General features: G+C 41.9%; 1 protein-coding gene across 1 annotated transcript in view; it reads right to left on the reverse strand.

Moving 5' to 3' along the window:
• Oca2 (OCA2 melanosomal transmembrane protein) overlaps nucleotides 1-14,376 on the reverse strand; it is a 274,118-nt gene that overhangs the window by 245,514 nt on the left and 14,228 nt on the right. Inside the window, exon 2 of the mRNA XM_004872212.4 lies at nucleotides 7,120-7,376. Coding sequence (XP_004872269.3) covers nucleotides 7,120-7,376 — 257 coding nt within the window. The remainder of the gene's footprint in view (nucleotides 1-7,119; nucleotides 7,377-14,376) is intronic.

Below are 14,376 nucleotides of genomic sequence, written 5' to 3' on the forward strand. Positions count from 1 at the left end.
ATTTGCTTTCCTATCCAACTTGCTACCAAACACCTTAATGTTAAATGGAAACCTGAAAAATAATTAGCTAATTTTGAAACAAATGTTAGGGCCAATTAATTTCCAATTTGTGAAAACAATTAGCAAAATAAATTTCATTTTCCACTGGTTTCACTTCAAAATTCCTACAAAATATTCACTAAAAGTAAATATGTAATAGTTTTTCAGTCTGACAACCCATTTAAGAATATCAATCGTTTCTGGGGTGCTATTTCAAGATTGAAAAAGGATAAGAATGAAAAAATGTTCTGAGATTTGAGATCCAACATCATGCTATGTTTAGTTAGGCCAAGGAACGGAAAAGATAAGAGTGAAAAGAAGGAAGAAGAAGGTTGTATAAAAGAGTATGTTTGGACTTCTGGGAAGATGGCAGAGCGGTGAGCACCAGAGAAAGAGCCTCTCCAATATTTAGAGTCCAGATGCTGTAACATACCAACATGAAGAAGAGAAGAAGGAGGGGAGTGGGTTCCAGGATCCGAAGCAAGAACTGGAGCCCACAGGGAGAGCAAAGAGAAGGACCTCAGCACAGAAGAGGGAGGAGGCAAATGGCGCTTTCTCCCTGAATCCCAGCTTGCAGCATGAGAGAGTCAGCTCAAACCTACAGAGCCACAGTGACTACGGGTGACTCTGGAGACCTCCTCAGAGAAACACATCAGTGGAACAGAGCAGTGGATGCTGCAGGCTGTGGTGGTTGGTGAGTGATTCCAGTCCAGAGGTCCCCAGGAGAGAGTGATTGGCCAGTTGCCATTTTGGAAAGGCCAGCTGAACCTGGGACTCAGAGCAGTCACAGGTTGGCTCCATCTTGGGGCTCATAGTGTCAGATTTAGGCACAGGGACTGCCAAGAGGCACTAGGAGTATTGTGGGCTGAACAACTTGGGTCCAGCCTCACAGCCAGAAACCAAGATCAGCATGGCCTTCAGTGGACTTGAAAACCCAGGCTTGCTGGGATTACCCACAACCACACTGGAATTCTACTGAAGACTTGCTGGAATTAACCAACGTGGATCTAGGCTCTGTCTGTTCCCTTTGTCTATCAGTGACAGCAGAGACATTCCCCAAAGTGGATATTTTTCCCCTCATTTCTTTGCTTTTTTTCTTGATTATTTATTCTTGTTTTTAAGTGAGTGTAAACATTGTTTCTAGTTTTTTTGCTGTTGTTATTTTGTCCTGTTGTAGTTTATGTTTCTTCCTTCTTTCCTTCTTGTTTCTTTCACCAATTTCCCAAAGCTTGCACATAATCTTCCTTTGCCCTTCAGCCTTGCTTCTCATCTCTTTCTCTTCTTCTAGTCTCTATTTTTGCCTCTTACCCCCTTTAAATTTTTTCCCCTGAGGATAAAATCACTCTATTGAGGGGATATTTATTGTATACAACTTTCTGGTTTGTTTTAGATTTTGTTATATAACTGCAAATCTTGTTCATACAGTTAAAGGTGGCAAATTAATATTTATCACAGTTTGTCATGTGCTAGGCTGTGTTTGATGCTATTATTATCACTGACTTTACTGCTTTAGTCAAGGTGACATAGTCATTCTAGTCAGTAATCCTGGCTTGTGTGCCGAGACCAAGATTGCCTGAGGATCATAAACAATACCATAAACTAGTACCAAAGAAGCATGGGCTAGGCCAAATAGGCAGCAATTTCTCATCCACAATAAACTGAAGTGGTAGGATCCTGCAACAGACTCAAAATCCAAAAGCCAGCTATACCTGGAAGATATCTCTGAGAAGTAGTCATTTCCTAAGGGTTCTATATATTAGTAATAAATATATCTACCACAAACAATTTATAAGCATCAATGCAAGAATTAAACTACAAAAAATAGAAAATTAGAAGACATTGAAGCAAGATGCAATCCCAGGGCTGGAGATTTAGTTCAGTGGTTTTGCTGCCTGCTGTGCAAGTGCAAGGACCCAAGTTCGATTCCAGGTACAAAAAAAAAGGTGCAATCCCAGACCTCCAGCTTGCCAAAGGCAAACCCAGGGGACAATGCAGTAGAACAATTTGAAAGCCACCTACCTGGACTCTCTGAAGAGGTAACAGTGGAAGTAACAAAGCTAATGAATGTGGCTCTAGAAAAAAATCAAAATCAGAAATAATTTCTCAGATAATGTTAGAGATGATGACTATAATGAAAGGCACAATTAGTGAATCTAGACAAGATATAGATTTTAAAAAATAGAGGAGCTTAGAAAAAGATGGAAATCATGAATGCTCAACATAGGAAAGAAATAGAATCAATGAAACAGATTCAATCAGATATCCAGCAGATTAAAAATTCTATTGAAAGTATATACAGCAGAATGAACCAATGTGAGGACAGATTATCAGGTCTAGAAGAGAGGATTGTGGTTAGCAATCATGAAAAGAAAGATTTCTTAAAAATAGCAAAGCACCATGAAAAATCAGTCCAACAGCTGATTGGATGATGCAAAGAAGAATATCATAAAATTGATCAGAGTCAATGAAAAAGCAGGAGATAGCACAAACAACACATACACACAAAAAACCTGTTCATAGAAGTAATGGCAGAAAACTTTTCAAGCATGGAAAAAGAATTTGATATACAGATAAGTCAGGCATATAGAACTCCAATTAGCCATGATCAAACAAAAATTCTAACCCAAGACATATAATAGACAATATGCCAGAAATTCAACACAAGAACAGACTACTAAAGGCTATTACAGAAAAGAAAAAAATCACTTATACAGAAAAGCCCATCAGAATTACAGCAGACTGCTCAACACAAACTCTTACATCAAGGAGAGCTTGGAGTGAAGTATTTCAAGCCCTAAAAGAAGACAACCTCCAACCCAGATTGATGTACCCCACAAAACTATCTTTCAAAACTGATGGAGAAGTAACATACTTCCATGAGAAAGAACACCCAAAGAAATTCATGACCACACAACCAGCACTCCAAAATGTTCTAAAAGACATTTTAGAAAGATATAATGTAGACTATAACTCCACGAACTCCAACAGAATGAATCTACCAGGCAAGGCAAGTAATTAAACAGAATGGAAAGAAAGGGAACCAACAACAGGTAAATAACATAACTAGGATAATTCACCAAATAAAAGAAACAGACTGAACAAAAAAATAAGAAATGCACTGGCAGAATGGATCAAAAAACAAGATCTAACATATACTGCACACAGGAACACATTTAACTCAAAAAGAAATTCATAGACTATAAATCAAAAGATGGAAAACAATACTCCTTGTGACAGGAACCTGGAAAAAAGCAGGGGTAGCAATTTTATTTACAGACAAAGTGGATGTCAACCCAAGCCTGATCAAGAAAGACAAAGACGTTCACTACATACTTGTCAAGAGAACAATCCAAGGAGGAGAGATAACAATCATAAATATATATGCACCAAATGCCAACAAACAATTATATATAACAAATATTAACAGACAAGAAAAGTCAAATAAGCACTAATACAATTGTAATGGGGGACTTCAATACTTGACTGTCACAAATAGACTGATCAACTAGACAAAAAAGTCAGAACTAAACCAAATTTCTGAACAAATGGACTTAGTAGATTTCTACAGTGTTCCACCCCACATCATTAATACCTACTTCTAGAACCTGTATTCTTATAAGATGGAAAACACAGAAGAAACGGACAGATTCCTAGATACATATGAATTATCAAAACTGAATCAGGAAGACATAAAAATTCTAATTAACTCAATATCAGTCAATGAAGTTGAAGATGTAATTAAAAACCTACCAACAAAGAAAAGCCCAGCTCCTGATGGATTCACTGCTGAATTCTACAAGAAATTTAGACAAAATCTAATGCCACTACTCCTTAAACTCTTCAATGAAATTGAATGAGAAACAATACTCCCAAACTCATTCCTGAAAGCAAGCATTACCCTGATACCAAAACCAGAGAGGGATCCAATACAAAAGAGGGCTAAAGGCCACTTTTTGTTGTTGTTTTGAAGGCTTATAGGTCTAATCACTGAGGTGAACAGTTTTTTTCACTTTCCTTGTGTTTTTATAAAAAAAGAAAGGCAAAATGCAATCAACCCCATACACACTCTTTAGACCCAGCTGACAGTGGCGGGACCCTGCACTCATGGGCACCGGCCAGCACACCAGACAGGTGCCCAGTGTATCACTGGCGGAGTGACAGCTGAGCCCCACACTCAGACTCCCCCGAGGACCCCTCTAAGAGCCGCACCCTGGCACACCGAGGCTCCCCTGGCTCTGCAGCTCCCTGGCTCTGCCTCCTGGGAGTCACGTGGGGCTCTGCCGCTGTGGAGCACCTGCCTGTGAGTCAGGCCACGCCCCCACAGTCCATCCCTGGGTGTGAGCCCAGAGCTCAGACCCCTGAGGGCAGCCTCGCACGGACTGCTGACTGGCGGTCGATCGCCCTCACCCCTTGGGAAGCTCTGCGTGGCAGAGGACCGGGATCCAGGCCCCTGCCCTCCATGTCTGGTGAGGGCATTCTTGCCACATCCTCGTGGGGCAGCAGCAAGTGGGAGGGCAAAGGGGACCTGGCTCATTGCCTCCATCCCATTCTAAGGTCACTGATCTCATTGAATGAGGGTACCAACATCAGGGTGCAGTCGCCCCAATGGCCCTGTCTCTTAATGCCGGCACACTGGAGTTTCATCTCCAACAGGAATTCTGTGACAAATATTTAAACCACAGCATCTGGTTTTCAGTCCTTTGGGGTATGCACCCAGAGCTGGCACTGCCTAATCACATGGTAGTTCTGTTTTTAACTTTTTGAGGAAGCATGTACTGATTTCCACAGTGCCTGCACCTTTTTACATTCCCACAAAGCCTGTGCACAAAGTTTACAGGTTCTCCATGTCCTCCTCAATGCATGCTATCCTACTTGGTGTGCTAATACAAGTGATTGCTGGGCCTCTTGGATTCTATCTGGTGACCCTCTCAGAGCATGGGGATCACTGAGTTCACTAATGGGACATTAGCAGATTTGGCATGGCAGGGGCTTGGATGAGCTCCTACCCTCCACCTCCCACTGTGTGGTCCTGCAACGCTGGCCAGATGAGGACAAAAAGCAAGGGAACTGCAGCCTGCATGAGGGGCTCCTGCCCTGGCCAGCAGCTGGCCCGCCCTGCCCATGCAGAGATGGGTCGGGACAGGCGGAGCCACGGAGCTCTGCATCTGGGCTCTGCAGCATTAGCTGCTATGTCTTGAGGGCTCAAGGAATGGACTGAAAATGGGTACCTAGCAAGGTATTCATACAGTAAAATGTTCCCCAAGTAACTCGAGTGTATAAACAAGAGCTATGGCCATTCACAGAGGTAAGTCTCAGAACCATGCTGGGCAAGCAGCACAACTCAAATGTTCAGCATTTACAAACACGAACTTCTACTTAGCTACACAAACCCACAGTGAGAACCTAACTTCACACCTCAGGAGCCTCCTCCCAAGTGGGAGGAAGTGGATGCCACCCGGGCAGAACACGCTCCCTGACAGGCACTTCTGCGGGGCATTGCTCTCTGAAAGGCCGAAACGCCATCAGCACTGCATGGCTCAGGATTCCCACTGAGCAACAGCACCCGAGCAGGGTCACCCAGTGGAGAGGAGCTACCAGGGCTTTGGTGATAACTGTCCACACCAGCCAGGCGGAGATGCTGTCTTCCTTGTTAGGACAAATGTGTGTCAACTGTCAATTATGGACCCGCAGTGTGAATATCGATGTGTAAAATCTATTGTGTTCGAGACATTTCTCAGGCAAAAAAGTAAAAGCAGCAAATAAACATATGAAAAAATGTTCAACATCACTGGTCATTCGAGAGATGCAGATGAAAACAACACTGAGATTCCACCTCACCCCAGAAAGAATGGCTGTTATCAAGAAATCAACCATTAACAAATGCTGGTAGGGCTATGGGGAAAGAGGAACCCTGCTCCACTGCTGGTGGGAGTGTAGACTGATGCAACCACTGTGGAAGTCAGTATGGAGATACCTCAAAGAACTAGGACTGGAAGTTCCATTTGACCCAGCTATCCCTCTGCTGGGTATCTTCCCAAAAGAATTAAAGAATCACACCACAGAGATATATGTGCACCCATGTTTATAGCGGCACAGTTTGTAATAGCTAAAGCTTGGAAACAGCCCAAATGCCCATCAGTTGGAGACTGGATGAAGAAAATGTGGTTTTTTTATAAAATGGAATACTACTCAGCCATAAAGAATGAGAAACTAGAGTCATTTATAGCTAAATGGATGCACATTGAGGCCATACTCTTAAGTGAAATAAATAGGACACACATGTGTAAATACCGAATAGTTTCTCTAGTGTGAAAAACTAAAAGTGTAAGTAAGGATCAAAATGTATAATTGATAATGTGAAATAGGAAGAGGAGGTCTAAAGGGGAGGAGGAAGTGGGAGGGGAAGGGGAAAGGAAAGAAGGGAAAGGAAAAAAATATGAGAAAAGGAAAAAAAGGAAACAAAGACTTTGTAAATAGGGAGGGGTGGGGGTTGAAGGGAGGGCAGGGGAAGGGAGAAAAATAAGAACCAAGATGCTTCATGTACAGGTACAAGATCCCAGTGATGAATGGCATCATATTGTATACCTAACATGCACCAATGAACTTAATAGAAAAAAAACAAACTATTGTGTTCACATCAGCAAATATTTAAAAATTTATCCAAAGTGTTTCTTTTTATCCTAATCTGGATTTTTCTGACCTTTAAAACAATATTTAATTATTTGCTATACTTATAGAGGTAAAGCATGTTCATATATGTATACATGTATATGTATGTATATATATATATGCTTTCCAAAACCATGTACTGCTCTGAATGCCCTAAACAATATATGAAATGCTAAGTCTTCATGCCACAAATTCCCTTTTTTATTTTATTATCTTTCTGAAGCTAAGTTAAATTTGTCATATTTTAGAAATATCATTTGTCCATAGCGGGCCAAGAAAGTGACCTCGTGCTAGAAAGATTTTTGCAAAACTTCTGGAAATTTTTCTTGCAAAAAATATGGGGAACTCTATTCATGGAAGTGGAGTATTTGTGAACTCTACATTTATAAAATAAACCTACTTTGAACTCACCTCCGCTCTGTGAGGAAGGAACCCACATCCTTGCGTCCGGCAGTCCACGGGCTCTGCCCTGCAGCCCAGCCGGCGCGGGGCCCAGGGAGACGGGCCCCGTGGCCGCGGTGCTCGCAGGAGCTGGGTCTGGGGGGCTCCAGCCCTCCCGGGTCTGCCCCGCTCGGATTCGAGGTCCGCTGCAGCTCCACCTCCTGCACAGCAGGGGCCGCTCTGCTGTCTTTGCTCTCTAGATGCATGCTCTGCGGCCAGTCTTCTCTCTAGCGTCAGCCAAAGAAAACCAGTGTTGGTGAAAAGCAGCCTGAGAACAGGGCCTCCACCCCGGGAAGCCACAATGCCAAGTGGCAGGAGAGAAAGGCTGTTTGCGCAAGAGCCTTTCGGTGTCCAGCGTTCTAATATCACACAGGAGCGGGCTGTGTCTGTCTCCCAGGGTGAACATTTCAACACATTTCACACTAGCAGTGGCCTAAGTATTCAGCAACACAACGTTGAAGAAATGGTCAGGTGTGCATAGTACAAAATACTTTGCAACCATAAAAATGATCTACAGGGACATTTATTGATGTTAGGAAATGCTAATGACATGGAAAGGACAATTGAATACACTGAGACTTTGTGTAATTTTCTACACAGATATTTTTACTAAATAAATATGTACAAATTATATACATAGAACAGAAGCGCAAAAACACACATCCTCCACACCCCTGGTACCTCGAGGGTAAGGGTACAAATGGCTGGGCATCTTTTCCTCTGTCTTTGTGAAAATGAGAAAAATCACTGTACTGGAAAGGTTATGGTGTCCTACTTTTTGTTCTATATTTCAAACCATTTAGTGTTTTATTTTTTTACATTTTCCAACACCCTACAATTCCTGCACTCGGCTCCGCAGAGGCCTGGCTTGCTATCAAGGGCTGCCATGAAGCTGAAGGTCAGCGTGGCTTTCGACTGGGGCAGTCTGCGGCACTGAGACGCAGAGCTGTGTCTGCAGTCAGCACACACACCACTCCGTTGCCAGATTCGCACACAGCACCTGCAGTGCCCAGGCTGCTGGGAGTCAGTAGGACTTGAAGCAAGTACAAGGTAGGTGTGCTATGTCCATAGCCAAGCAGCTGGTGCTCCAGTTCAGACCTGGATTATCCTCCAAGACCATGTGCTGAGGCTTGGCCCTTGCTCAGGGTGCTGTCAAAAAGCTACGGAAGCACCTTCCTGGTGGGAGGTCTCCGCTGAGGGCAGGTTCTTGAAAAGGGCAGAGGAACCTGGCCTCTTCCTTTCCTCTCCCCTTCTCAGCCCTGAGAGGAGTGGTTTCTGCACTGCTGGGTGCTCTCACCATGATGGGCCTCCAGGGGCCAAGCCATGGACCAGAACCTCTGAAACTGAAAACCTTGATCACCTCAGTGTTTGCCGTGGTACCAGACACTGACTAACACCATCAGGGCACTGCCAGCAGGGAGGCCGTGCTGCTGAATGGAGTCAGACACATTTCAAACACAGAAAGATGCTGGCACTGACTGAGACCCATTGATCAAAGATGTCTACACATCCTTCTCACAACAGATACTTCTTTACACTGTAAGTGCCCACAAATTTCAGCACAAAATGAAACAACAACAACAAAAACCAATGGAAACAGGAGAAGACAAGGCAACAGAATACTTCCCAAAACAGAACAGCAAAAGCAGTTCTGGGCAACAAGGCCAAGGGTTAACTGGGCAAAAATCCCAGGCTTAAGTTATACTACAAATGAACAGTGATCGAAAACAGCACGGTATTGGGGGAAAAAGACTTGTGGAACAATGGAGCAGAAGAGACAATGCAGAAGCAATTCCAGGCACACACAGCTACCTTATCTTCGACAAAGGGGTCCAATACTTTCACTGGAGGAGAGACAGCCTCTCACAAATGGCGCTGGGAGGGGGGCAACCCACTTCCCGGGCCCCCTTCTGCCTCTCAATAAATTTTTCCCACTCTTGAAAAAAACCAAAAAACAAAAAATGAATGGTGCTGGGGAAACTGGCTTTCCACATGCCAACAACTATGAACCTAGGACCGTCTTTCTCACCGTGCACTAAACTAAAATAAAACTGGATATAAATATTAAAACAGAAACAATCTGCTGGAAGACAAAATAGGTAAAACTCCTAAGACATAGGCGTAGGCAAGGACTTTCCGGACAGAACCCACTTACCCAAGAAATAACACCACAAATCAACAAATTCAATCGCATCAAATTAAAAAGCTTCTGCACAGTAAAGGAAACCAACAGAGTGAAGAAAGCCTATAGAATGGGGGGGGGGGTGCCAGCTCCTCAAAGGACTAATAGCTAGACTATATAAAGAAATCAAAATAACGAGACCCCTCAAATTTAAAGACCCAAACAAAAAGTGGGCATCTGAAATAGACAATTCTTAACGAAGAAGCCCAAGTGGCCAACAAATACATGAAATGTTCAGCATCTAACCTTTTGCATTTGAGAAATGCAAACACTGAGACTCCATCTCACTCCAGAAAAAATGGTTATCTTTAAGAAATCAAACAGTAACAAAAGCTGAAGAAGCTGCAGGGTCGGGGTGGGGGGTTCTCCATTGTTGGTGGGAGTGTAAACTGATACAATCACTATGAAAATCAATGTGGAGATTCCTCTGAAAACTGAAAATAGAAATCCACTTGATCCAGCCATTACCCTTCAAGGTATCTTCCCCAAAGAGTTAAAGACATTATACTACAGTGACATATGCATACCCATGCATATAGCAGCACAATTCATAATAGCTAAATCCTGGAAGCAGAGAGTATGTCCATCAACATATTCAGATAAAAAAATGTGATATTTACACACAATGGAGTACTACTCTGCCATAAACAAAGATAAACTTGAGGCGTTTGTAGGAAAATGGGTGCACCTTGAGACCGTAATGTTATGTGAAATAAATGTTATAAATGTATTAAATATCACATGGTTTTTCTTATACAAGAAACCCAATACATAAATTAATTGCAAACTAAAACACAGGCAAGGGGCCGGGGATTTAGCTCAGTGGTGCCACGCCTGCCTCGAAAGTGCAAGGTCCTGAGTTCAATCCCCAGAACCAAAAAAAAAAGACAGGCAATAGGAAAAAATGAGAAAAGAAGTTATTGTCACCCAGCATAGCCAATGTCTCTGAAAGTGTACCTTGATTTTGTATAATTGTTTTGTATGTTTTTGGTTTGTTAGTCTGGCTATTAATCTGTATTTATAATAATTAACTTGACAAAGGCTTATAAAATAAGTATGTCTGAAGCTGACAAGAAAAAAAAATCTTATAAAAACCGGCCTAGGGCTGGGGATTTAGCTCAGTGGTTTCGCCACCCGCTGCACAAGTGCAAGGACCCAAGTTCGATCCCTGGTACCAAAAAAATAAAAAAATAAAAAAATAAAATAAAATCTGGCCTAAAGGGGAAAGGGAAATAAAAGGGATTAAGATGTGTCATGTACACGTGCCAACTTCACACAAGGAATGCGTTCATTATGCACTGCAAACACATGCTAATAAAAATTTTAAAATTAAAAATAAAAAACCAGGAACACCACTTTTAAAAATCCATACACTAAAACATAAACGGAAACTGCTCCTATCACCCGGCAGTGGCTCCTCCAGACTTTAATCCCAGAGAAATGAAACCTCCACTGGCACAGAAACCTGCGCAGGAAGCTCCAAGCTGCTCCCGCGACCCTGCGGAGCGTTCGGAAGTTTCCTTTCAGGCGGCCTGGCCTGGCCTGTCCCAGGGCTCTGGAGCCCAGCAGGCGCAGGGCCAGAGCGCGGGTCTCCCTCCCCTCCACGGGGCGCTGGCGAGGTGGCAGCTACACCTGCTCCTGCTAAAGAGGAAAGGGAGCCAACAGAGGCCGCAGGACAGGCCAAATCCTCGGACGAAAAAGGGCAACAAAAAGGGAGCAAAGGGAAGACAGAAAAAGTGGGCAGCCAAGAAGCTAAAGATCCACCTGCAGAAAAGAGAACCCAAAGCGGGCAGAGTGCGACCTCTGACGAGCAGAGAAAGCAGCCAGGTCTGATGGATCACACACACCCTCTTGTACAATCCAGGGGAATATTTTATCAACCATTTTGTAAATGTCTGGTTTTTAGTAGCTCAAGAAACTTTTTTTTTTTTGGTACCGGGGATCTAACTTGGGACCTTGCACCTGCGAGGCAGGCCGCAGTTGAGAAACATTTTTTTAAAGGAAGGCTTCCCACCTCATCACATTTTTTAAGTGTAAATGGTTCTTTTGGAGGTAAAATCATTCACTGATTGGTTGTTTTGGGTACAAGCAGAAAACAGTGGGGTTTTATGAGTTTTGAGGGGCTTTGGCAGCCTTGGTTGTCATGGTTACAGTGCACAGGTGGGGCGTGGTTTTATACCCTGCAATACAATGCACACTGAGTGCCAATCTGGAGTCACAGTCATGCATTTCAAATGTCTTGGATATTTTAAATGATTTCCATCCCCATGTTGTCTTGGTAGAATTATTCCCTAAAGAAAACCTTACTTCCTGATCGTCAGAATCCTATGCACTCTGTATCAACTTTGGTCGTGGTGGTCCAGTTTTCCTAATTTTGTTAATGTGCTGTGAGAGATGGAAAATCTGAGTATGTGATGTGCATACAGATTCTCCTTGTTAATGACAGAGTTCTGTTCCTGCTGCTGGGTCCTTATATGAGTTGGTCTCAAAATGAGGAATTATATACAGTACATACATTACAAGATTCAGAACAAAGAAATAGTCAAAGGAAATTTCAGTTTGATATCTCTGCTTTCATTGCCTCTTACATGAAGTGCTGTAATGTACAATAGAACATAAAGCCACAGCACTGTACTGTACACTACAATCAACAAAAATCACAGCACATATAAGCGAGGAGTACTGCACAAAAAAAGACACTGAGGCTCTACCAACAAGATGTACAGAACTGTACAAAAAAACCCAGACAAGTCGTAGTCCCAAAGCTGATTGTAATCCAAATAGCTCACCTCAGTAATAAGTCCAAACAGTCATTAAACAGGGACTATGTGTTCTATACCTATTTTATTCAGGGTTTTTTTTAAATCATGAATGGATATTGGATTTTGTCAAAGGCTTTTTCTACATCTATTGAGATGACAGGTGATTTTTCTTCTTGCTTCTGTTTATGTGATATATTACATTTACTGATTTGCATGTGTTGAACCATCCTTGCATCCCTGGGATGAAGCCTACTTGGTCATGATGTATGATCTTTTTGATGATTTGTTGCTTTCATTGTGTCCTATAGGTTTTGACAAGTTGCACTGGATTATCTTTTGATTCTGGGAACTATCTTATTTCTTCCTTGATTTCTTCTATGTCTCATTGATTATTCCAGAGTGTGTTATTTAATTTCCACATGTTTACATAATTTCTGTGGTTTCTTTGACCATTGATTTGTAGTTTCATTGAACTGTGATATTGGATAATATCCATGGAATAATTTCAGTTCTTTTGCATTTACTTGAACATGCTTTAGAGGTCTGTTTTAGAGAAAGTCCCATGTGCTGCTGAGAAGAATGTGTATTCTGTTGTTGAGTGAAACACTCTGTAGGTATAGATTAAGTCCATTTGTTTAAAGGTTTGTTTCAACTTTGATTTCTTTTGTCTAGTTAATCTATTTGTGACAGTGGAGTACTGAGGCTCCCCATTATAATTGTGTTGGTATTTTTTATGTTCATTAATGTTTGTTTTGTGAAGTTGAGCATGTCAGTATTTGGAGCATATATGTTTATTTTTGCTATCTCTTTCTGTTGAGTTGTTTTTTTAGCCAATATGTCATGTCCTTCTTTGCCTCTTTGGATAAGTTTTGGCTTGAAATCCACTTTGTGTAAACAAGGACTATGTATATTAGCCATAACATTATCAAAATAGTTCAGTGAAAATGATTTTTATTAAGATCATATATTCTCCAAAAACCTTTAAAATAAAATACAGCAGCCACCAACAAATCATCACATCAGCTGGTTTGGGGCAATATTGATCCTTCACATGTCAGAAAAGGCAGGGATGGAAATTAGTTAGAAAATCGAGGATATCTTATGATATAGGATGATACAGAAAGTGCTCATTAATAATCATGGTTGAAAAACAGATGCAATCCAGATATGATTTTTAGCAAATCAATAAAGTGTCTATTCCTGTATTTCCTCACATGCCCTGTCCTGGCATCTTAGCAGCTTCCCTGAGTTCTTCAAGGCTATGCTGATTACACAGCTGATGTTGCTGGAAGCCGTGTTTTGAATGTGCAATTTGGGCTCCTAATGAAAGAGCTTCTGCAGGTCATCGCAGGAGACCAAAGAAACTAAGACACTAAGACTAAGATATCACAGAATCATGAACCTGCTTGACTGTAAAAACCATGGGAAATGGCAAATGTCCTTGACAATGAAACTGACATTAATGGAGCCACTGCTCTGTCCACCCCTGCAGTAAACACTTTGGAGGAGAGAAAGACATAAGAAGTATGTAGTAAAGGAGCTGACTAGCTGGGAGTGTGAGACAAACATTAGACACATAACACAATCACACCAAGAATAACAGTGACAATTAATCACTCAGTTGTTTTGTCTGGTTCAGAAGTGTACATATAACCCTTCAGAAAACACTTGCATCCTTATGAGACACTTCTACACATCGAAAAGTTTCAAAGGTAACATCACTTGTTTATATCTGAGAACACCAAATGAATCAGTTTTATTATCACATAAGAACTGTTAGAAGCAAAGAGTCCTTAGAAGTGAGCCCAATAGAATGAGTGCTCAGACACGTTTTTCTGCCCTTTGGCACAGCTGTTGGGCTTCTATCATAAGTGATCGACAGGCCTCATAAGACCGTGCTCCAAACCACTCCCTTCTTCAGCAAAGCGGGCCAGCCATGGTATTTTTGGATATTGAGGTTGCCTTAATCGCCTCAGTGTCCAAAAAACTGTCAGGCAGGTTATTTTTCTCCCATGTCAGACATTACAGAAATAACACATATTTTGAAGACATTTGTCTTTTCATAAATGCTATATTTATTTGTACAACATGCTTAGTGAGTGTGCCTAAAATACAACAGCCTATAGGAACTCTTGGTTTAATGCAGGTTCCATTTCTGCAGCAAGGTTGTTAAAAGAGTTGGCCACTAAGAGAGGAACTATATACAGTATGGACATCACAATATTCAGAACAAAGGATTGGTCGACTTGATGGTGTGGCTTTATCTGCATAACTCTCACATGC

Source organism: Heterocephalus glaber, unplaced genomic scaffold (genome assembly GCF_053883595.1).
Source record: "Heterocephalus glaber isolate CG9 unplaced genomic scaffold, H.glaber_assembly_v1.0 deba00001111, whole genome shotgun sequence".
NCBI lineage: Eukaryota > Metazoa > Chordata > Mammalia > Rodentia > Bathyergidae > Heterocephalus > Heterocephalus glaber.